Here is a 24,329-nt window from a genome sequence, read left to right as displayed (position 1 = left end):
AAAAATAAATAAAATCAGTGTAGAGAAAAAACATTTGTTTGAAACTGTTTGCTGACAGAATAGACAGTTTGTTGACGTCATTTCCAAGAAAACGCACATCAGGTTATGTCGTTGGCAACACCAGAAGGTTTCAGAGGGATTTTTCATTATGACCTACCTACAGAGTAAATTTAACACGGACGTATATGTCACCTGTGCATTTCCGCCTTAACTAGACTGCTATAATTTGTTGCTCTTCTTGGTGCTTCTGCACTTTGGTTGGGAAACAGATGATGAATCATGTGTGGGGCAAATACCAAACTTGAATTGGAGTATGTTTACATAAATACAGGAAGAACTCTAGGACAATGAAGCCTCTTTAATCCTATTTCTCTTCGATCAGGTGATCTTTCATACTAATGCTTACTGATGCTGATACCCAAATCCTACTGGTTGTATCTGCCATGTCAGTGACTTATTATTTATGACAGCTGACCTCGATTAAAGTTCACCGGCACATAAAAAACACCGCGTGCATGCAAGGTTAAGTTCTGTGGGTTTGGATAGCTAAATACTGTTAAATTCAACAATAACCATAAAACTGATTCCCCTAACTGTGATCTTTCTGCTTGAGAGGTTTTGAAGCTCAACAAAAACCATGACATAGCAGTTCTCATAAGTAAAAAGAACTTCCTGCATCTGGCAAGTTTAGTTTCTGTGATGAATCTAAATAAAATGATGTGGAATTATTTATTTATTCATCAGAAAAAATGTCCTTGGGGCTGGATGTTGTTCGACTTTGATTTGTTTTGGGTTAGATTCACTGGAGTTGTGGCAATTCAGCACAATTTTTTTAGGCTCAGCTTGTTTTGCCATGAGTCATTACAATTTTTTTTTTCAAGAACATATTCTATATTAGTTCCTGAATAATCATTATTGGAGCTCAGAAAGGATTTGATCTTGGATTAGATTTAGCATACAAGCAAATGCCCAACCCAATCAGTTTGCTGCACAAGAGCAAGATGTAAAACTTGGTTTAAATGAAGTTACACAGAGTTCATGTGTGTATTTGTCTGCCCTGCAAGCTCTTTTCATCCTGCTGTGTTACATCCAGCAAAAGCTACTAGTCTAAATTCTTTATGGAATTCAGACTAGTAGCTTTTGCAGTGAACTTGTTCCTTCTTAAACGCCACTCAGTCCACAGCCCTCCGATGCCATGGGACTAAATGTAGCAATAAATTGAGCTCTGTGTTTACTTTCAGAAGCCAATTAGACAAAGTGAGCACTGGCCCTTAGACAAATCAGTGTCTATGAGCAAATAAAGTCATTATTCAGCTGTAACAACTTGGAATAGAGAGAGGCTGGCAGTGCAACGTGATGTGATGTGTAAACCCACTGTGCCACTTTACTCTAAAGCTCCATAATATATGAACTGAAAGAAGAAAGGGCACAATAACTGATGTGTAAAGTGCCTCTATATGAAGATAGCTAAAAACAAAGGGGACTTAATCTTCTACTTTAATTCTCTCTTTTCTTGTGTTCATAATTTTTGCTCACATTTTCTAACTGATTATTCAAAAAGACCTTAAAGGTGTTTTCCATGAATCGCCACTGATGACTTGAATGTGTAAAAGAAGGACCTTGTTTATGGTTTAAACAAGTAAAAAGTGCAACAACAACAAAAAACCCCACTGCATTAGAGCGTCAGAGCTTTTATATGACTCAGTCCCTTTTTTGAATGTGGATAAACAGTAAATCATGTTAATCCACAATCAGCTCTAAGTTTTCTCTCTCTCGTGTTAGAATGGTCTTCCTGTAGCCTACTTGTGCATATTACCTTAAATTAAACATTGAGAAGTGTCTTCCAGAGACAAGCTGCCGAGGGCTCTCCCAGGGCTCTGAATCATTCAGATGAGTAGCTTATTGCACGCCATTCTGGTAGAACACTTTACTGGACAAGGAGGAAATGCTGTACTTACAATCAGGGCCAAATAGTCTACATATCGGCAGAGCATATGCTATACACATGAGCGCACGTGTATGCATGTTGTATGTGCATTTTTTGTTTTTTGGTCTGTGTGGAAAATTGGTTTGCGCCATTGCCCTGTATATAACATGTGACTAAAATCTCTGATGATTGTATTACTGTTAGGACATGAATCTATTTTTATGTATCAGGCTGACACACAAGTGCAGTGTTTCGAACAAGGCAGTGGCAGCCCAGAATATATCAACGGCATTTCTAAATCGACTACAGCACTTGGCTATTTATGCCCTTGTGTAATTTGTTACAGCCATTCTCTGTCATATGACACAGCTTCTATGGCCTTTTTCTGGCCATTTCTGTATAATTATTTTGATGAATGCATTTGAAATAGGCATGTTTTACAGTGGGCTGTGGTGGTGCCACACAGCTCTTAGCCGGACAGTGTTATTTACATGGGGGTTGGACAGATACTGATGTCTCCCAGAAAGTTTTTACATTTCATTTTTAATCATTTTTATCATGTTTATCATGTTTTTGTCATAATTTGTAGAGTGTAGAAGTACACTCCAGACCAGGGGTGTCAAACATAAGGCCCCGGGGGACAGAATCGGCCCAGCAAAGACTTCAATCTGGCCTAGATGACTTTGGAAAATGTGAAAGGGAACAGAAATTTTGGACTTTTAATTGTATTTTCACAATTTTTAAAGCTTTTCTGATTGATAAAGATTTCCCACATGGCTACACTGAAGTAATTAAGTTATAGATTTCTGTAGTTTTCTTTTGCACTGATAGATTGCTTTCTGGTGAAATAGAGGTTATTTTTTTATACGTAAGATATCTCTGGGATTACATTTGCACACTGGCAGGAAGGGCAGTTTCACTGGTGCAGCCAACAAAAGATCAAAATAAGCTGTATGTAGCCTGCGATGTAAAAAGAGTTTGACATCCCTGCTCTAGACAGTCGTTTCTGGTAAGTTTTATTTCGGGTCAAACTGAATGAAATAAGGGAATGTGGTATTTGAGTGTTAAGATAAAGTTGGATAGTGGTATGTAGTATTTAACCTCCTAAGACCCAAACTCCTTCATGGCATGCATTTTTAATTTCTCTTTGCTAATTGGGCTGATTGGGACCTGATGAATGTAAAAACAAAGAATTAACAGATTTTTTTCTTTTATCTGATTTTTGTTTATGAGAAAAATGAGGTCCTCATAAGAGGGCATTCATTTTAAATTTCGATAGAACAGGCAGTATAATGTCCTCATAAGTGGTAATCAGGCCCTTGTAGAGCAAAAATTAGTATTTTGGTCCAGACAACCCAAAATGTGATGTGGACACCAGGTCCTAGGAGCATAAGAATCAATTCATTTAGCATTTATATGATGCAACTCCATTTCTATGAGTTTGTGCAAAGTTGCTACTGGTTGTATGTGGTGGCCAGAGGTATAACCAGGCTTTAGCCTCAGCCTCTGAAAGTAGGAGCATAAATTATAACGGTAATGAAAATCCCCTCCAGATCTGTCATCTCAGCAAGCCACGGCAACTAGAAGTCCAGAATAAATGAGTCTAAATGAAAAAAAGGAACATTTTTACTCCAAACAGTCGAATAACTTGCCTCAAAAAAGTAATTAATGTACAAACATTTTGACCCTGACATATTCAGAAAAATTGATAATTACTGCATTGCAGGGAACATGTATAACTTTTATATACTTTGGGTTGCTTTTTCTGTGTGATAAAGACAAGTTTTCAGAAACACTTTGGTTTTGCAGTGTTTTGAGTGTAAAAGTGTCTGAGCACTCTGGGTTTAGGCAGCTTAATAACATTTAGTACTGCTCCCTGTTGATTACCAAAGTAACAAAAGAGCACAAGCAGTAATCCTTGGGGGTTTAATTTTCATTAACACATAAACAGGAACATGTGTGTATGCACACACACAGACACACAGCTTAGTTTAATCCAGAGCTGGAAGACCCCCTGTGCTGACACAATCTAACCGATAGAACCCCTAATAATGATGATAAAGACTATGTGGTGTGTATGTGTGCCTGTGCCAGGAGCTAACCACTGATGTATGATCAGCCACACCTGTGTCTTGTGTGTGTTACTAGTCTTTGTTAAACCTCTTGCTTGGATCCTGTTGTGCTGTTTTCACAGATGTGGTACTTGAAAGGAAAATGGGTAGATTGCTGATTGTATTGTTCTCACATTTGAAAAGATTCCCGTAGTTACTGATATGTACTACGTCTGACTGACAGCTAAAACTATTGTGGTTTGTTATGTGAACCTACAGTCATGACCACATCAGAGCTACTTCTTTGTTGGTGTCCTCTATGATCCGCAGATAATAAAACTCTTGTGAGATTACTGATAAGATACGTGACTTATTATTATTATTCAAGTGAGGCAAAGTTCAGACACTCTGTGGGGATATTCTGGTTTCTTTTTCTCCTATATGTGAAACTGAAGCAGGAATCCCATAGATGACTTTCTAAAATAATAAAGGTGTTAAAGCAGGAGCCTAAAATAGCATAATGTGTTTTAATGTAATGACCTTTTGCATTCTTTTTATATTGGTCACATACCAAGATTAAAAGTCTTAATATGTGACCGATTTAAAAAGACTGACATGGACTGAATGAAGATGATGTCATGACTGTGACACATGACTGTGACACTATCAGACAGTTAAAGATGGATAATAAGGATACACGCTCTAATTAATTAGGTTATTTATACCCTGATGTGAAGACACCGAAACTCTTTACAAAATTTAAAGCACCCTTTTACTTTGTTGACAGATATGCATTTCCTTGAAATGATTTACATCTTTTTCACAACTTCTGCCTGGTAAAGGGTGTACACACAATGCAAGTTTCACATAACAACACACAGTCTGTTTTTCTTTTCTTAGCAAGACAAATTAGGCCTTTTAAAAAAAAAGTATTTGAGTCCTGAGGCTCTTTCCTCACAGAGGAATGAAAAAAAAAGACATTCAGCTGCTACTTGTGGGCACTGTGCAGTGGAAGCACACTGACGTAAAAGAGGAACCATATTAACAGACAAAACAGTGAGAGACATGAGAGAGAGAAAATGTCCTCCAACTGTCCCACTTAATGCTGAGCTTCGCTCAGGGGGCTGAAATGGGAACCCTTTTTAGAGAGGGTGGGGGCACGGAGTAGGAGGGATAATAGGGTGTGGGCTTCTTGTATTGCATGTGTGAATCTGCCTTAGCCAGTACAAGTGGACTGAAAAGAATAATTAGGTTGAAAGGAGAGCACATGTTGCATTATCCAAGCACCAAACTAACCAAACCAGTTCAATATCCACAAAAGCCTCTGGACAAAAGTTCTTTTACACTTACATACAAGCCCCATGCTTTTACAAATGGCCTCATATATATATATATATGTGAGTGTGAGGGTGTGTATTGCTTTCCTATGTCCTCCATTTAAATGCAGTTATACAAACTGCTCGATAAGCCCGATATGGTCTAATGGTCTCCATTGTGGAATATAGTAGCATTGTCGTAATGTGTGCATTTGCTTCAATAATTTACTGATGTTTATAGCACTGTAATAATGTACACTGCCACTCTAAGAGCTAAGCAAAATCCTTTGTCTCATCATGCGATAACTGAGCTCCCTCATCAGTCTCCACTCATCAACCCACCTGCCATCTGCTGCTTAGACTCAGCTTCAAGTCCACGCAGCAGCCAGCTGACCTGCTAGCACTGCTGTAGGGCATTCTGCTTGAACATCTGATGTACCTGAAAGCATGCATAGTGGGTGACTGACTGGCAAGTAGACAGGCTGGCTGACTGACTCTTGGGGACATATTATCTTTCTTATTGGTGGGGGGGGGAGCATAGGGATGATATGCTTCGACGCTTCACTCTGGGGAAGCCCTCAAAAAGTGTTTGTGTGGGTGGGAGCATGTCTCTAGATTTGTGGTTGTGTGTATTGGGCTCATGAATGCAGACATTGTTTGATAGCAGTGGGATGGAAGAGGAGAGCCTGTGCTCACAGTCACTGTGGAGGAGGAGGAGAGAAAAGGAGAAGGGGAGGGAAGGGAAGGAAGGTTTGTAAGTGGGTCGGGATAACAGGGAGATTCATGGGGGGTTGGGAGCACCCCCAGTGGATTGCACTCAGAAAAAAGGAGAACTGGGTGGATCTACGGTAAATGGTGATTATGTAATTTGTTCAGATATACAAACTGGTTGCCATTCTCCAAAATCAAACAAACAAACTGAGATGTGGAATAAAAATGATTTCACTCTTTATTATTATAATTTTTTTTAATTTTAATGTATAATACCCTAATTCATTCACAATTTTACTTATTAGCACAAATGCATTTTGATAATAAAACTGGAACACTTGTGCACTTTGTAAAGACACGACAACAATGAACAAAAGTCAGCAAGTTGAGCCGCTGCCACAAGGTTTCCTTCTAGTTGGTGAACAGTTAATTGTTCTACATGCCTGCAGAAACTCTGCTGGTTGCCAAGGTATGCTCTAAAACTATAACTAATGTGAAAAGAAAGAGTGTACTGTGGGCTGCATAATTGGTGACACAAAACCACAAACACAAGGAAACTGAGGATGACGTGATGACAGTTATATGTGGCATCACAGGGCTCAGACACCTGGCCCTGTGTGTCCATATGGAAGAGGCCTCAAGGCCATATGGCTTATATGTGTGTGTCTCAAACTCTATTGAAGGCTGTGCTATTTGTGTTTGTATGTTTGTCTACTTGTAAGTTGTGAGGGGCCTAAATCTTTTTGCAGAGTCACTTGTAAGTCATTTAAGTTGTGGATGAGAAATTGGTTGTGACTGGGAGGTTAAGACCTCCGTGTCCCTTGAAATAACAAAAGCCTGACTGCACTGACATTTCTAAATCCATATCCTGGTCTAAGCCCGCTCATACTGTTGATCAGCAGGTCTTGTTTTTGAGTCCACTAAATCGCACTTGTGATATGCTTAGTTTCGTTTACTTTGAACTTTTTCACCCTCACACTCCAATTTAGCCAGTCTAATAAGCCTGGGTGAAGGGAGAAGGCTAATTCTGATCAATTTACAATGTAAAGCTACTGTTTACCCAAAGCTCTGACTTACCTAACAGGAAAGATATACCCAGAAATTAATGTCCACACATGCAAAAGTTCTGTTTTTAGTGGGCAGCATCATTGTCAGTTTTCCCACATCTGTGGTCCATGTCCTACAAACAGTCTGTATAAAGATTAGCCTGTGATCTGTCCTAATAATTGGCTATTCAACCGAGCTGCCATTAAGGAAACCCTCATAAACATATTGAACTAATGTCTAATCCTTTATAATGCATCAGCAGATCAGTGGGTGCGTATTGCTTCATTGCTACCCTGGAATGGGTTTGTACAAACACAGAGACGTGGACACACGCACACACGGTGCACACACACACTGATGGATGGGGTGAATTTTGGGCTTCGGAAATACTCAATAGTTAAAAGGAAAGACCAACCAGTGCATCGGTGACAGGCAAGGTGGAAGCAGAGAAGAGGAAAGGGGGTTGGGGGAGGGAGTGGAGGAGAGACGCTGGCGCCCCGCCAACGTTGACGAAAGCTGCTTAGCCCACCCAGTTGCCATGGATACAGTGAGGAGCAGCATGTGTGTTTGTGTGTGCGGCTGTGTGAGAGAGAGCTAGAGAGAGAGAGAAAGAGAAAGAGGGAGGGAGGCAGACAGAGAAAACCAGCAGGCAGGCGTTAAAGCAAGTCAGAGTGGGAGTGAAAGAGCACCAGACAGCAGGGTGGAGGGAGAGAGAGAGAGAGAGAGGGTGAATGTATGTGCGCCAGAAAGAGAGAGGATAAAAAGGTAGCTAAAGAGCTCGAGGGAGACGATAGAGTGGGAGCAATAGAGTACTAGATAATGGAGGTGCACTCAGAGTGTGTGGAGCCTCCTGTGGCCCCTCAGTGTGACCCTCAGCCTACAGGGAAGATCAACAAAGCTGCCTTCAAACTCTTTGGGAAGCGGCGCACTGGATCTGGAATGGCCAGCTTCTTTTCCTTCAGGAACAAAGGGGCTACAAACAGCGGAAACAACGGGAATTCTGACAATGGAAATTCTTTGAATGGAAACAGCTCAGGGGCATCGGCGGAACTTGTGAGGAGCAAAACCCACGATGGACTAACAAGCTCTAATAACGACGCTGATGGACAGAGAGGGGAGGGACTTGCAGGCCTGGAGGTGGGGCCGGTGAGGTCTCTGAGCAAATCGCTAAGTTTCTTCTCTCTTCTCCGACGCGGGAGTTTTAGGTCGAGTGAAAACGGAGGAGCAGGACTTGTCAGAAGAGGAAGGGGCCTGAAAGGGTTTTTCAGCAGCATGCGATGGAGACGTAAAGACAAAACAAATGAGGGCGATGGAGAAGAGGCGGAGGCGAAGAAGGACAAGGATGGAGATGCTGCTGATGCTGAAAAGGTAAAGGACATTACTCTAACCCTTGAACCACCTCCCCATAACCACCAAGCAGACTGTGACGATGCAGAAGCAGGACCTAACCTCCAAGCACTAGAGACTCCCACCACGAGCGTTACCATGACACCTCCACACTGTGTTGCCATGCCAGGGCCATCTGGTGAGCCAGACTCTCCCTTTCCCTACACGCCCACTGACTCACCACTGCGACCACCCATCCAAAAAGCCAAAGCCTCAATTTCCAGTCTCACCCCCTCCCTTGCTACACCCCCTTTGGATCGCTGCAGCACTGGTGACCCACCATCAGAGCCCTCTGTGGACCGACTCTGCTCCCTCCTCTTCACTGACGTCACGTCCCTCAAGAGCTTTGATTCTCTCACAGGCTGTGGTGACATTATTGCTGATGCCGATGAAGAGGGCCCAGTGGGTAATGGGGGCAGTGGTACCAGCAGCAGTAGCAGTGGGGGAGGAGGAGGTAGCGTGGGAGTGGGTATTGGGAGAGTTGTTGGTATCACCAGTAGCATCTCCCCATCTAAACCCCCTTTATCTTCTCAGATGCCCCAGCCCATGTTCTCTGTCTCCCCAAACTCTGCACCTGCCTCCCTCCCTGCCCGGACCAGGGCACGACCTCAACCACAACAGCACCCACCCGGGAGTGGTGTGGTGGCCTACATGGGTGGAGGGGAAGAAATGGCAAGTCCAGAAGGAGTGGACGATGCAGACATGCAGGGACTCTGGCACATGTTGCCTTCCACAGGAGACAACTCCCCTGCATTGCCCCGATCGCATCAACCTTCCTCCTCTACCCCTACTTCTACTTATCCCCCTCGCACCAACCCTGCTAGCAGCTACCTTCCCTCAGCTTCCAGGAGTTCAGATAGAAAGGTACCACAGGTGAAGGCGCTGGGACTCAGTAAGATTCCAGTAGTTGGTGGAGCGGGAAGCCGGGCAGCTAAACCCCCTCTCCCTCACGCACATGGTCGTCACCCTACATCGCCAGGTGAAAAAGAGCCGCTTAGTGACGAGGGCTACTGGGACACACCGTCAGCAACACCTACAGCAACACCTGACGAAAGTGGGCTGCAGCATAACCAGAATATGGCCCTATCACGTGACAGTTGCTCTGGAGACCACCTGTATGACCTCTACAATGATCCTGAAGAAGAAGCAGAGGATCAGGAGGGAGATGAAGATCCAAACAGCTCGCCCTCTCCGTCCACTGAACACAAAACGAGCCCCATCTCCCAAGCAACTCTGCCTTCCTCCTCCTCCTCTTGCTCCTTCCGATCAATGAAAGGCAGCGCCAGCCTTCCTCGAGAATCCAAGATCCCGGTAAGCACCAAACCAACCACACCCCCTCACTCTGCAAGCCAGTCAGCCCTGTCGTCCGTCCTAGAGGCTGAATCAACTCCACCAAAGACGCAACCGCCTCCTCCGGCTCGCACCAGAATCCCAGTATCCAAGGTGCCAGTTCGTCGTTCTGGAAACAAATCTGGCGGCACAGCCAGAGGGACTGCCCACAAGAAGTAGCTTCTGTCACATGGGTGATTTTCCGCTGGACTGGAGTGCACATTGCTACACTGCAGCTTACGTAGAGCCAAATGTTTCCCCAGACAAAGAAAAATGTTGAGCTGTACAGTCAATGGCCTAGGAATTCCTCTCAAATCTTTAAATCTCTCATTCCTTAGGCGTGTTGGCTCACGAACAGCTACATTAGAGTAAGTGCTTTGTTCACCTGAGAAAGTCACTAGGAAACTTGAAAAAGCTAGGTTAACATTTTGCAACCCTCCTTAAACCTTTGGGGGTTGACTGTTGACAATCTGTTAACTATACAACCACCACTTTGACAGAAAACAAAAGCAGAGCACCTTTTTTTCTTTTATGTTTTTCTTTTAGATTTCCACAATTTGTTTAACTCAATCTGATAGTAAGGACCTAATCTAATCAACATTATTATTATTATTATTATTATTATTGTTATTATTATTATTATCTAATCTGTAATACGTACCTCCTAATTCTCTGATTTTAGAGCCAAAGTTTTTTGATTTTGTCATAGTTTGGAAAAGTCCCAACAGTTTTCCTCCATTTTTCCTTTGGTTGCTGTAAATGGTTTTTTTTTAACATGGTCTTTTGCTGATCGCACACTGGTTTTAAAACTATACATGAACTCTGAACTGCTTTTATTATCTACTTTGCAGCTACAAAGCTATCCTGCAGAAGGTCACACTGCATCTCATACTTTTTAAGATCGATTAGCGGATTTCTTTTTTTAAAATCCATTTGGACTAACTTTGGCTTCAGCCTTTGTACTTGGATCTCACTCACACCCGGCTGCTTCACTGGAAGTACATTCACAGAATTTTAATCTCTGGGATTTACAAATGTTTAAATACCAATGGAAACCTGCAAAACTATCGCAATACATCAACCTGGAGGGATCCCTTGCACTAAGGCTTCGTTGTCTGCGAACACACGCACATGCAGAATCATACACACACACACATACACATTTCTTCTCGCTCTCTGCATGTAGTGCCACATATCAAGGCACAAAGGTCAGGGAACGTCATCTAATGCTGAAGGATCTGACACATGTGCACTGCTCAACCTTTGGCACTGTATTTGTAGCTACACTGGATAACTTTCTTCTCTACGAACACATGCACAAACACATTTTTTCTAGCTAGTACTTTGTTCTTCACTGGATTTCGTACTGTTTTTATAGACTTTCCCTTTCCGCAATCATACTGCACGGATCCTTAACTGTGACAGCACCAGCTTTCTAACACTCTGCCTTGTCTTCTTTCTGTTACTCTCTGTTAGCATACTGTATAGGCTAATGTGGATGGATGACAAGTGCCAGTTTAGAGAACTAGGATATTATACATAGCAAAATTTGGGAACTAATGCTAAATGATCGACCTCGCCCCTTCTTCTCCTGGCTATGAATAAAACAAAACAAAACAAAACAAAAAACAATGTATAGCCTAATTTCACGAGCCACCACAGCTGCGAGTGAATGTGAATGTAGCTTGACATTGTAATGGATATTTGTGAGGACATAGTTTTCTGTGTTCTACTATCCTCTTTGTCCCTCTTTTGTGGGGGCAAGACAAACTGGATTTGACTCTTTTCTAAGTCCCCTGTGGCTTACATTGCAAAACGCCGCTTGTTTTAGAAATAAGAAGGTGTGTTGCAGTCCTAGAAGGCCTTTGTTAGTGATTCAGTGCAATCAGTTAAAAGGGAGCAGGTTGGTCCCTTATAGGGATTTCCATAGAATTTTCATAGGATATGCCAAGTTTAATGTAATCATTCCCACAGAAGCTATCAGTGACACTTGAGTGTCATTCTCGTTCTTTAAGCCATCTCATCTCATTTAGAGTCTAATGATTGATCCATGACACTGCTCCGGGTTCAGATATCTTTTCAGCCTCCCTATGGTGTAGTGTAGGCAACCATGGAGTAACCTGATTCTGAGACTGCAGTAGGAACTCTCCTAGCCAAATAAAAGGGCGCCCTAGAGGTCACCTGGGAAGCAGCAAGTGATCATGTCGGTTCACATTTTCCCTTTCTTTAGCTTTAGACCTTTAGCTTCCTTTATTCATTGCTGATTGAGAAAAAGATTTGTTTTTTAAGTAAAGTATTTTTTTTGGTTGATGTTATTGGTTGGCAAGATTTTACTTGGATTCCTTTAACAGTCAGATTCTGTAGAACTGAAAGATGACAGGTCATTATGCAATCAATGTCCACCAGGTTTTGTTTAAATACAGGACATCACTCTATCCAACATGTCACTGTTTCTTAGCTTCATCCAGGTATGACATGGCATGATACAACTGTTCCACTGGGACACACTCTTACTCCTGAGGTCACCATGTTTCCATCATGGGCTCACCAACACCAGACTCAGCTCAATGTATTTTTTGCAGGCACACACTTCTCTTTTTTTTCTGGGCCTTTATGTGATCATTTGCTCTGATGAAAAGCAGATTTCCCCCCCTCCTTTATGTTTCTATCTGTTTATATTGTGAAAACCTCATTACATTTTTAATAAAGAAAACTGTATTTGCGCTGATAGATGAGCCCCTGACTCTTTGTAAGCACGTTTACACCATCATAGGAGTTATGTCCTTTTTGTGTTTGGAGAAAAAATAAAATGGAGGTTGAATTCCACTTCTCTCATCCCACCCCTCATGTCCTGCTGTCTTAAATCCCTAAGGATCAGCCTGAGTGAGAAAAGGTGATGCATTGAGTAGAATGTAGCTTTAGTTTTTGGATATTGTTGTGGTCCGGCACTTAGGGAGAGGTCATTCTGGGTCGGGGATTACAGGTTATCAATAAATCCTATTGATTGCTGACATGAAAGCCCGACAGATGCGTCCCTAGCTACTGTTGGTCTCTGTTGGGGAAAGAAAGGAGACAGACAGGCACGGTGATGACAAAGAGAGACAACTGATGCATGTGGATATGAGACCCGTGTGTGTCCTGAATAGATGAAAAGTATAGTCGCATTTTTTCAAGAATGGCTCATGTTGCTAGAAAAAGCTTATATGTTGTGGTTTATCCATGTGAAGTAGGAGGAGGATTTGGTGCAGTGCGAATCCCCTTTGTAATGGTGCAGCAATTCCCCCTCCCTCTTTATCCAGCTCTCTACACTCCGAGGTTTATGTAAAAACCTTACGTAAGACCATAACACTCACTTGTACCAGCCCACCACATCAAAGCCAGGGATGCTGACAGTAAGAATGGTGCGTAATGTTGCATGTGTGTGTGTGTGTGTGTTTGTATATATCTGTGTCAGCTGATCTCATCAGTAATCTGCTGTTTGGCTGCTCGATGTGGACAGTTGTTCTCAGTGTGAGCCATGTTTGTGCTTATTTGTTTTCAGCCATAAATCTGGTTAAAGAGTGCAACAGAGAGCACTGAGTTTCTGATGAACAATGGGGTTCTTATTCAAACCAGTGAGGAAGAGAACAAGGGAAGGACTCATGGTGAAAAGCAAAGAATAAGTGGCAGAATAAGATTTATTGTGAGTATGTGAATGGGTTTGAAGAGCTTCAGTGCTCTTAAATGAAGCTTTTATTTAGCTGGTATAACTTCTGATGATCACCAGCCACAAGTATCCACTTGTCACTGGCCACTTCATTAGGTACAGCTTGCTAGTAGTCCATGCCAGTCTCCTGTTCCACCACATCCCAAAGGTGCTCTATTGGATTGAGCTCTGGTAACTGTGGCGGACATTTGAGTACAATGAACTCATTGTCTTGTTCAAGAAGCCAGTTTGAGATGATTTGAGCTTCGTGATATGGTGTCTTATCCAACTGGAAGAAGCCATCACATGACGGGTACACTGTGATCACAAAAAGTAGACATGGTCAGCAACAAGCTGTGCCATTCAAACGACAATCAGCTGGTTCTTAGGAGCCAATATGCAATAAAAATATCTCAGACAACACCACCAGCACCCTGAACTGTTGATACAAGGTAGGATGGATCCCTGCTTTCAGTTTGTTTACACTAGATTCTGACCCTACCATCCAAATGTTGCAGCAGAAATCATGATTCAGCAATTTTTCCCCTAATTTTCTACTGTCCAGTTTTGATGAGCTCTAAAATTCTTTCCATATATGAGTGGCACCCGGTGTGGCTTTGGTCTTTCGTAGCCCATCTGCTTTAAGGTCTGGTAGTGGATGACCAGTAGTTTTGCTCTAATAGATTTAGACCTACAGTTTGATTGTAGGCAAAATATTCTAGCACGGGCTGTAGTAAATAACAAATAAGCATTTACTGCTGTCATAGTACTGTAAGTAAAAGTACTACCAGTTGAATATAACAAAAAAAATGAAAAAGAAAGACTACACTACCTATCTGGTGGTAAAGAAAAGAAATTCTAGCACAGACAGAGAAAAATGAAGGCCACTAGTATTTACAAAAACACAACATCTTGATGGTAGGTAGGCTTTCCTGGCCTTGATAAATGTGTGTGAGTGCATGTGTGTACGACAGAGCACCATTCAAAAGCTGTACTCCACATTCTGCATGGCAGCCTCTCCACAGTTGTTCCCATAGTAACTCCACTAGGTCAACCAATAAAAAGAGGGGGCTGGGCAGGAAGGAGGATGGGAGTCTGTTTGGGGGGTGGGTGCTGACACAGTGTGTGAAAGATGTGATTGGAGTTGAAGTGCTGCAGTAAAAAATGCATACAAAGACAATAAAACACCAAGTGAAGCCTTTAGAAAAATGGAAATGCAATACATTTGAATGTGTGTGACCTTCAGCACACAACACATCTTTGCATCACTGGATTTCAACTTTGCATCCCATGTGAAGCCTCCTCTCACTACTATTTTTCGCCTCTTCACAGGTGTTAGTGTCATTTTGTCCTCTGTCCCTCTTCACTTTTCAGTCTGCCTTTTGAGTGACACTACAGTTCATCTCAGGGAAAAATTGTGCAATCTTCCTTTTATTAAGAATTCATGAAGCGCAAAGATTTTGACCCTTGAAATGGGCACATCTGTTTGGTACACCGTAAAGACGAGAAGATCCAGTACAGTATGACGCTAGTACAGCTGTAACCTTCAGAATGTGTAAGTCTAGTTTATTCCTCAGGACGCCAGACAGTCCTGGATACCAAACAATGTTAAGCATCACATGGTTATGACACCAGTAAGTTCTTTCTAAAAACAGCATGTGCTCGTCTAGAGTGATAAATTCTGCTTTGAAATGATAAAACGGAAAATGTGATTAACTTGCAAACTGAATATGACCGTGTCAGGCATGAAGCAAAATGATTCAAAATTTAATTATCAATCACAAGATAAATATTGAGAATATTAAAATGTAAGGTCAGACACAGCAATACAAAGTACAAAGATTTGAAATTTTTACTCAATATTGAATTAAAAATTATACTAAACTGAGTTTGTGCTAAAACTTTCCTGAGATTACCATCTTATACTAACTCAATTCTCAAAATAAATTTCCCTAAAAGCATTAATATAATATATAATATAATATACAATATGATGACCACATTAAAATAATCAGTCTAACGTAGTGAATCCATAGATGTATCTAGACATGTATAGTTAAAGGAGCTTGCAAAGAAAAGCGTCTGGACTTCTTTAAGTTAAGTCCAGACGCTTTTCTTTGCAAGCTCCTTTGACTACGATGACCTGGATGACTGAGAACCTTCACAGACACCTAGACATGTATAGCTGTACTTAAGCATTATTGGTATTTTGTGAAGAGCAGGTGTATAAAATCACCTAGACACATAGACTGCTTCTACAAACATCTCTAAGAGGATGGGTCGCTCTCAAAAGTTCAGTGAATTCCAGTGTAGTTCTGTGATAGGCTTCACGACTAGACTGTACAACAAGTCTAGTCGTGAAATTTCCTCACTAATAAATATTCGACAGTCAACAGTTAGTGATAATATAACAAAACTGAAGTGATTGGGAACGACAGCAACTCAGCCATGAAGTAGTAGGGCATGTAAAATAGTGGGGTTAGCAGATGCTGAGGCACAAAGTGTGCAGAGGTCGCCAACTTTCTGCAGAGTCAGTCACTACTGACCAAACTTCATGTGGCCTTCAGATTAGCTCAACAACAGTGCATAGAAAGCAGCCGCATCTGAGCCTTAGCAATGATGTAAAGCATGTCGTCACTGGACTCTAGAGCAGTGAAGACGTGTTCTCTGGAGTGACGAATCACGCTGCTCCACCTGGCAATCTTAAGGACGAGTCTGGGTGTTGCAGTTGCCAGGACACTGGTACTTGTCGGCCAAGAGTCAAGTTTGGTGGAGGGATGGTAATAGTGTGGGTTTCGGTTCCTTTATTCCAGTGAAAGGAACACTTGATGCTTCAGTATACCAAGACATTTTGGACAATTTCATGCTCCCAAATTTGTAATAACAGTTTGGGGATGGCCCCTTCCTGTTCCAGCATCACTGCACCAGTGCACAAAGCAAGGTGCATAAAGACATGGATGAGTTTTTTGTGGAAGAACTTGACTGGCCTGCACAAAGTCCTGACTTCAGCCACGTAGAACACCTTTGGGATGAATCAGTGACCCTTAGCCTGACCTTCTCATCCAACATCAGTGTCTGACCTCACAAATGTGCTTCTGGAAGAATGGTCAAAAATTCCCATAAGCACATGTCTAAACCTGTGGAAAACCTTCCCAGAAGAATTGAAGCTGTTATAGCTGTAAGACGAATGGGATGTCACTCAAGTTTATGTGAACATGTGAAGTTCAAGTCCATGTGAACAGGAGTGGACTGGTAATCTGACATACCAGGCTGGTGCACTTTTGGGCTGATGGGTCAATTGAAGGTCCGCTGCACTGCAAGCACTGGCAGCAGCCCATTTGTTCGCTGTAGAACCAGGTTGGTTTCCCTTTTGCGTTCAGAAGTTCCTTAATACTGGTTGGATAAATTCAATAAAGAGCTGGCAACATTCAGAGGTTTTGATCCATAATGACCTTTGCCAACACATTGTTGCAGTAAATTTGTCAGCTGTACAGTAATGATGGAGATCTTCTGTTCAACCACATGCCAAAGGTGCTCTGTTGAATTAGTGCTTGTCGAGGAATGTGAGTACAGAAAATGCATTATCATGCTCAAAAAACTGGTTAGACAGAATCTGAACTGTGTGACATGGTGTGCTATCTTTCTGGGAAATGGGAGGAACGTGCTCAGCTATAACACTCAGGTAGGCTATTGTGATTAAATGATAATTGTTTTCCCCGATAAAAATATTAGAGAAAAAATATGTAAAAAATATTGCCGAAGTTTTTCTTGTCTCTAAGTGTTCAGTTCAGTTCAGTTCAGTTCATTTTTATTTCAAACATTTCAAACATGTGCCTTCACAATCATTACAAAATATCATTCCATTATTTGTTTGAAAAGGAGTAGGCTGAAGTATTTACTTATTTGTCCCTACCCCCTCAAGTTTTACCTCTCATTCATTTAATTTTTTTTTTGTCTTAAATTAAACAAACAACATATGAAACATATAAACATATGAAGTAAAACAAAACATAACATACATAAATCAAAAACAAGAAATTAGCAAGCCCCACCACAGTATAGTTTCTTTCATATGAAAAATACAGAATGTGTATATTTGCAGATACACAAGTTATGGAAAAACAACAAACCAAAACAAAACAAAAAAAAGGGTGCTAAGAAAATATCCCACACCATTGCACCACCACTAGCTGCCTGAAAAGTTGACACAAGGTCAAATGGATCCATGCTTTTATGTTGTTTATGAATTGAAATTCTGACTTTACCATCTGTCATTTCATTTTATGATGAAAATAAACTCCATAGTATACAGTCTCACTTGTGAAGTAATTGAAATCCAAATGCTCTAAATAGACACTATTAGCACAAACATTGAGCAGACACAGTGGCCGTGGCTGCCTCTGTTGGTGCCAAATGGCAACTCCTGAGGCTTAAAAATGAAGCCATTCATTCATTCATCTGAGACAGCAGTTTTAATGTTCTTATCTTCTCTAAGAATATCTAATATACAATAGTGTCCCATTTATCATGCTCGTTGGTAGGTTCTTAAGCATTAAATTTAAACCTTTTTTTCACCTTCCTTTAGTTACTTTACTTTCTACCTCTTAGATATAGCGCACAGTTATAACACACTTTTTAAAATATATGTATATGTATATATATGGTATATTTATGCTTATATCCTTACTCTCATTCCCCTTATTGTATCTGTAACATGCAACTTCTGTTGGTGCTGTGCTACTGGTAACTAAATTTCCCAGAGGATCCCACCCGAGGGATTAATAAAGTTTCATCTAATCTAATCTAAACTGGTAGGTTACTTAACAGCTGATCAAACCCAGCCAGAAGACATTATACTTCTTGTTATTTGCTGTTTGCAAAACAGATGAAATCATCACTTATAATTGCTTATACTTTGCAGAGTTCAAAAAAAATAAAGTAGAAACAAGCACTGGAATTTCCCTGTTTGTCCCAGTGCAGCAAAAAAAAAAATGAAAAAAATGAGTTGCTTGAATATTCAGAATTTCAACATTTTCCTTTTGTTGGAGTGGATACCTAAATTAATTATTTATTTATTTATTTTAGGGCAAATTGGATTCACAGAGATTTTAAGAGCATAAGTCACTCGTTCAGTTCTGAGATCAAAACACCAATGAATCACTGGCCACGCAAGAGAGTTAAATTGCATTCAGGCAGATCATTCAGGAGAGCCGATATCTACAGTGATAAAAGTGTACAAGATATCCTTCTCAATGTTCTTTACTGTGTATTTGAGGGAATTGATGCCATCCGCATTCATGGTCCAATGTGTTTGAAACAGTTTATCAGGATTCTTTGGATTTGGGTCATTGTGCGCGTCTCTTTGATGTTTGATCATCCTGTACCTGCCCGTCAGTAAGTCAGGTCGAGAAACCTGCATTCCACGTAAGACTATTCGCTTGTAGATATCATCGTCCTCACCACCCCAACCCCAGTAGGTGTTTGGGAACCCATTAATTTTCAAGTACTGATGTTTGTACAATGAAGCGACCCCACCAAAGAAGGTCTTATAGGGTAAGTCGAAATTAAATTTGTCCATGCCTATAGCCAAGTGTCGTGGATTGTCAAAACATCTGTAGAGGTTACGGTCATTTAGGGGAACCAGATCTACGTCAGAGAAGAGGAAGCAGTCATAATCATATTCCTTGAGCGCTTCGACATATCCTGCATTCATCAGTTTAGCCCGATTGAAGACTCCCTCTCCATCTTGGTTGATGACATAGACTCCGTAGTCCACAAGCTGTCGCTTCAGTATAGGATGCAAGTAATAAAGCCAGTGCTTCAAATGCTCGTGCCGATTCCGGAATGGGATGATGATTGCCACCTAAAGACATGACAATAACTTTTACTTTAACATTTGAAAAATTAGCCCGTGATTCACCAATAATTTTATTTGATTGATTCTAGGGTAGCTTTGCATGATTCAGTATTATCTCATACCAGGTGACAGTTCATCCTCTCTCTAGCTCTGTTTGCCTTCCCTTCAAGACTGCTTTCTTTTGGCTGGGAGCAAACCACAGGTGTGTTTGCTTGAAATGACCATATTAGTGTCACTGGGATCCAACTGTAGAAAGAATTGTCTGAATTGGAATGTTTGTAGCTTTCTGAAGCTTGTGCTTTTAGCTCATGATAATTGTGCTCATACAATGACAGACCTCATTATTTAAATGTGACGATGTTTAATATTAGCATGTATGTCACGTGTTATCTTTAAAAGCTTAAAAAAGCATGACGTTTTTTCCGAGTTTATTTCAAATGATACTGAATCGAATGAAGCCAAATAAAGAAATCTGTGAGTGAGTTAATCATTATATGATATATATGATACCATTTTATCTCTATATATTACCTCTAATTTCTCTTTTGGTTGGGTAAAATCAGGTTTTATTTGATCATTTACACCTGTTTAAGTATTGAAAATAAACTATGAAAAAAGAGTGCCAAAAACATGTAAAAATAAATACACAAACAAATAAATAAATCCTTACATAAATAGTAAATTTAAGGAAACTTGTTCCCTTAAATGCAAGTTGCTATCAGTTGCTGGTTTCTTTCTTTCCTCTCTTCTTCTCAAGTCATTCACCTACCTTCTGCTTTGCAACACAGTCTTTTGGCTTGAACCTTCCTCCTTTTTGAAGCAAAGGACTGACTTCCTTTCTCACATGTTCCCAAGTCCTTCCGAAATCAAACTCAACGAGGAGTGGACCTATGAGATCTGGGGGGTTTTCAGGGCAGGGGCCCAAAGTTAAGCTGACAGCAGATGGTGTCGGTGCCATCTCACTGCTTTTGTTTGAGGCTTTGATCCTCCTCTCCAACAGCTTCGCGACTTGCTCCTTTACCATCCCTGAAAATGTTTTGTTTCCCAGTGTCAAAATATATTTTTCAGGAACAATAACCACAAAGCTTCTTCTGGAGTAGAATAAAACCAGCACAAAACATGCGACACTAACAAAAGAAAAAAGTACTAGAAAATTAAATAATCTTTTGAAGTTTCCTGCCATCTTTTATCTTGAGTATACTCAGCGGCTCTAATTTCCCTTGTTACAGCTCAGTTGCCAGCATATCTGTATGTTTGCAAGTCAAAGGTATTTCAAACAAAGAGCAACCCAACCGGTTTTTATTTTTGCTGTACGACTTCCTTGTTCACGTCACCTTATCAGGATAGGCCTCGCACCTGTGGTTATTAATTAAACATGACATCTTTTGACTAATTTCTCCAGTGTACAAGACTCTGTTGACTGTTTCATACCTAATTTGTTTGTAATGTGAAAGTAGATTACTTCCTGGCTTTCTGAGTAATTCAGTAAGAGAGCACTAGTACATTTTCCTAACATCACTTTCTTTAATGTATATCTTACCTCCAAGCAATTTCAGATGGCCAACAAAGTAATGTAGTGACAAGAATTAGTGATTATTATGGGAAAGGTTTAATTAAAAAAGTAAGTTCTGTTTGAAAATACGGATATAGTGATATTGGGGGAAAAGAAATCTCTGAAAAGTTGTTAAAGTGTGCCCTCTCCTGGTTTGAATAATAGTGTTTAAGTTTGAGATCTGTCTACATGTGGTAATTTCTGTAATCCTCTGGATTGTCGCTGATAAGTATCCAATGCTCTAGATGACTATCATCAGAAATTAAGAAACTGTTTCCATGTAATTGGTGACAATAGTCATGGAACACTGTCTCATATTGTTTGCAGCAGGAACTCTTTACAGATGAATGATGGGTCCTCTTTAGCAAAGTAATATTGGAACTGTTGGCAGGTTATGTATGTTTAGGATTGTGATTTTATCAGCAAAGCATAAACCAGCGTTTAATGACGTTGTTAGTACACACAGCTCCCTGTTTTCTGAATGATAACATGAACAAAGTCCAGCTACTGTATAATTACACTTAGACTTACTGACATCAGTAAATAAAGCTTGCCCAAAAAAGAAGAAGTCAGTGTTTAAGTCATGGGACCAACTTAAATAGTGAACAGAGGCCATGCTCATCTGAAAGCATAAAAATATTCCAACTGACTAATATTAAAACACAAACGGATGAAATGCCACGGTGTTGAACTGATCCGATGATTGTCTCAAGAACACAGCTCCGTCCTTCCATCTCAAATCACCACAAGCATTCTACTCGACTTCTACTCGACCATTTTCATATATCAAATAATTTCAAAGATGGTTTTTGTGTGTGTGTGAAATGGTCCATCCACCCACTTCCAGGCAGCTTTTTGGCACAGTGAAATCTACCGCCATAATCGAACATGAACATGTCAAAAACTATTAAAGATAAAAGCCTGAGAGTTTTACTGCCCTTTCTTACTATCAGAATGAATCAGGATCTGTGATTGTTGCTCAATCTCAAGTTGTACCACCAAAAAAACAAATAAATAAATAAATAAAACAAACCAACCCACCACCCCCCCTAACCTCCAAATATCTTTAAAGATATTTGGTTGCTTTCTTTTTCTGCATTCCTTTTACCAAATGCAGAACAGAAATGGCCAAACTTTCGCATCTTTAATGTAAGCTTTTGGAAGTATTCCTTCTACATTTTAAGTTTAATGCATTACTGTTACACACAGGACATATGTTACATGTTTCTGTTTGTCTCACAGAGCTTGTTCACAGAGTTAACCTCCTAGGTTATGGAATAAAAACAGAGCCCGGACTTGTTAAATGAACTGAATGCTCTCCCCGTGACCCCACTCACTGGCAGTATATTGAAGGGTAACATTGAAAGACTGGAGGAATACGTTTCAATCCAGTTCAAAATCAGCTGAGTGGAAAGACAGGCACTGTTTTGAAATGTGAGCAGACCTCCATTGCAGTAGGCATTCTCTGGTCAGCTGATTTGAAACTGCCACGTCTTAAACAAGCCCACAGACCTTTGGGAAAAATTTTTGCTTCACAGAGTGAAATCAGATACTTGATTCACAATAATAGCACAATTAGCAATCAGTTCTAGTTCAGCAGTTGAAGCTGGAGCTGGCATCATCAAAGAATCGGTTATAACCTTTCAGCATATTGTTATTGAAGTGGTCTGAGAGGGAAGTGGACTCTTGCGCCTCATCTGGAGTGAGTTTTTAGGGCTTAGAAGATCTAGCCTATGAGTGGAAACGCTGAGCAGCCACATCTTTAAAAAAACAAAAACAAAACTGATAAACAGTGTAAAGTTGTCATGGTCTCCGTGCCTGCCCGGTCGGCCCCACAAGGCTACATTTGCTGTTTCAGTTCTCTCCCTCTCTCACTGTGGGCTCCCGCCCTTGGCCCACACACCTGACAACAATCACCTGTCATCACCAGGAGCACTATTTGAGGCTGGAACACAGATCCTCTCGTCGCTGGATGATTGTATTACTGATGTTAGTGTTCTCACAGCTCCTGTGGACTTGTGCTTCGTGATTTGTGATTCGTTTGTGACTTCCCTTCTCTTCTGCTTCAGACCTTCCCCCCCCGGACCTGCGACCTCCCTGCCGTGTGAACGTGTGTGAGCGTGGGCAAGAAGACGTGAGCGAGTGTGAGAGAGCTACCCTGTGATTCCCTGGAGTTTTGGATTCCCTTCACTGTATATATATTGTGCACTGGAGCCGTAAATAAACTGTATTTTGGAGACATCTAACCGCTCTGCGCTTGAGTCCCTACAACCAGATCGTGACAAAAGTAGTATAAAAACTATCAATGCAGATGTGGTGGCACATCTTTAACCTGTTAAAGTGACTTTTTCCAATCCTGTGAACAGAGATGGGCAGTAACGTGTTACTGTAATCTGATTACTTTTTTAAAGTATCGAGTAAAGTAAGGGATTACTATCGCAAAAACGGTAATTAGATTACCGTTACTTTACTGTAGGAACGCTGCAGGAGGGCGGGGCATAGACTGCTAACCTCCTTATTTTGACTTTTTAAACTTCGTTTTTGTTCCTGTTGCAGCTTCAATATAAAAAGATTTTCTTTAATTAAAAGTCGTTGTTTTTCATATCTTGTGCTTCTTGAAAAAATGGCTTTGAACTCTGATTCTTGATGATCGCTTGTCTATAGCATTTTGTTTCAATTTTAACCGTGAATAGTGAGAAGACAACGTAGATGGGCTGATTTTGTTTGACAAAAGCGAATGTTTGCACGACAAAGGCATTCAAATACCAAAAGGCCAGTGGCAAAAACAAATAGGAGCTGCAAGGCGACCAGAGGGCTCCGCAAAAATGATCCAAAAGACGAAAAAGAAAATATCAGTTTGTCAACACCATGAACAAATTAATACTTTAACACCAACATGTAGGCCTACTGGTCGATTTAATTGGTCAGTTGCAAACAATGTATTTGCAGGGTTCTTTTTTAATCAGTTGATTGTTTTAATACAACTAAACAACATTTTCAGATATGGACAGATATGGGCAAAAACCTCCAATATTTTCGCCCAGTTTTGTTGTTTGTGATTTTTGACAAACCTTTATGCAATAAACGTAAACAGTACACGTAATTTATGTATTTCATTTCCTACTATATGAGGTGTGAAAAGTTATCCTGAACCTAACCGAGTAGTCAAAGAAATCACAAAAAATAAATAAGTAAAAATTGGTGAGCCTTTGTGAATTGTGGCCTCATCTTCCTAATTTTGCCCAACAGGAGTGGCACCAGATGCGGTCTTCTTCTGCTGTTGTCCATCTGATTTCAAGGTTTGATGTGTTGTGCATTCAGAGACGCTCTTCTGCATATCTTGGTTGCTATTTGAGTTACTGTTGCACTATCAGCGTGAAGCAGTCTGGACATTCTCTGTCACCTAAGTCACTTATGTCACTTTCTTCCCCTTTGATTTGTTTCTTTGATTCTTGATTTTATCTTTAT

The 24,329-nt window shown here is 40.8% G+C and overlaps 2 protein-coding genes across 3 annotated transcripts; one reads left to right on the top strand and one right to left on the bottom strand.

The window, feature by feature from the left end:
- The first annotated feature begins 7,664 nt into the window (after positions 1-7,664).
- On the top strand, positions 7,665-12,495 carry amer2 (APC membrane recruitment protein 2). The gene has a single exon (XM_085468645.1). The coding sequence runs from the start codon at positions 7,872-7,874 to the stop codon at positions 9,945-9,947; it is 2,076 nt and encodes a 691-aa protein (XP_085324771.1). The 5' UTR covers positions 7,665-7,871; the 3' UTR covers positions 9,948-12,495.
- A 4,743-nt stretch (positions 12,496-17,238) lies between these two features.
- Positions 17,239-20,588, bottom strand: LOC146702110 (beta-1,4-galactosyltransferase 1-like). 2 transcript variants are annotated; one of them, XM_085468646.1, is made up of 2 exons: positions 20,079-20,588; positions 17,239-19,315 (listed from the first exon to the last, which is right to left on the bottom strand). In XM_085468646.1, the coding sequence occupies exons 1-2, from the start codon at positions 20,490-20,492 to the stop codon at positions 18,650-18,652; spliced, it is 1,080 nt and encodes a 359-aa protein (XP_085324772.1). In that variant the 5' UTR covers positions 20,493-20,588; the 3' UTR covers positions 17,239-18,649. The 2 variants fall into 2 exon arrangements, with proteins under 2 accessions (XP_085324772.1, XP_085324773.1); XM_085468647.1 differs by lacking the exon at positions 20,079-20,588 and adding an exon at positions 19,432-19,962.
- Positions 20,589-24,329: the final 3,741 nt, after the last annotated feature.

The sequence above is a fragment of the Copadichromis virginalis genome, linkage group LG9, assembly GCF_057382275.1.
Source record: "Copadichromis virginalis isolate Kocher_CV1m ecotype Utaka linkage group LG9, C_Virginalis_male_GT1.1, whole genome shotgun sequence".
Taxonomy (NCBI): domain Eukaryota; kingdom Metazoa; phylum Chordata; class Actinopteri; order Cichliformes; family Cichlidae; genus Copadichromis; species Copadichromis virginalis.
This window is presented reverse-complemented; position numbering and strand designations above follow the sequence as displayed.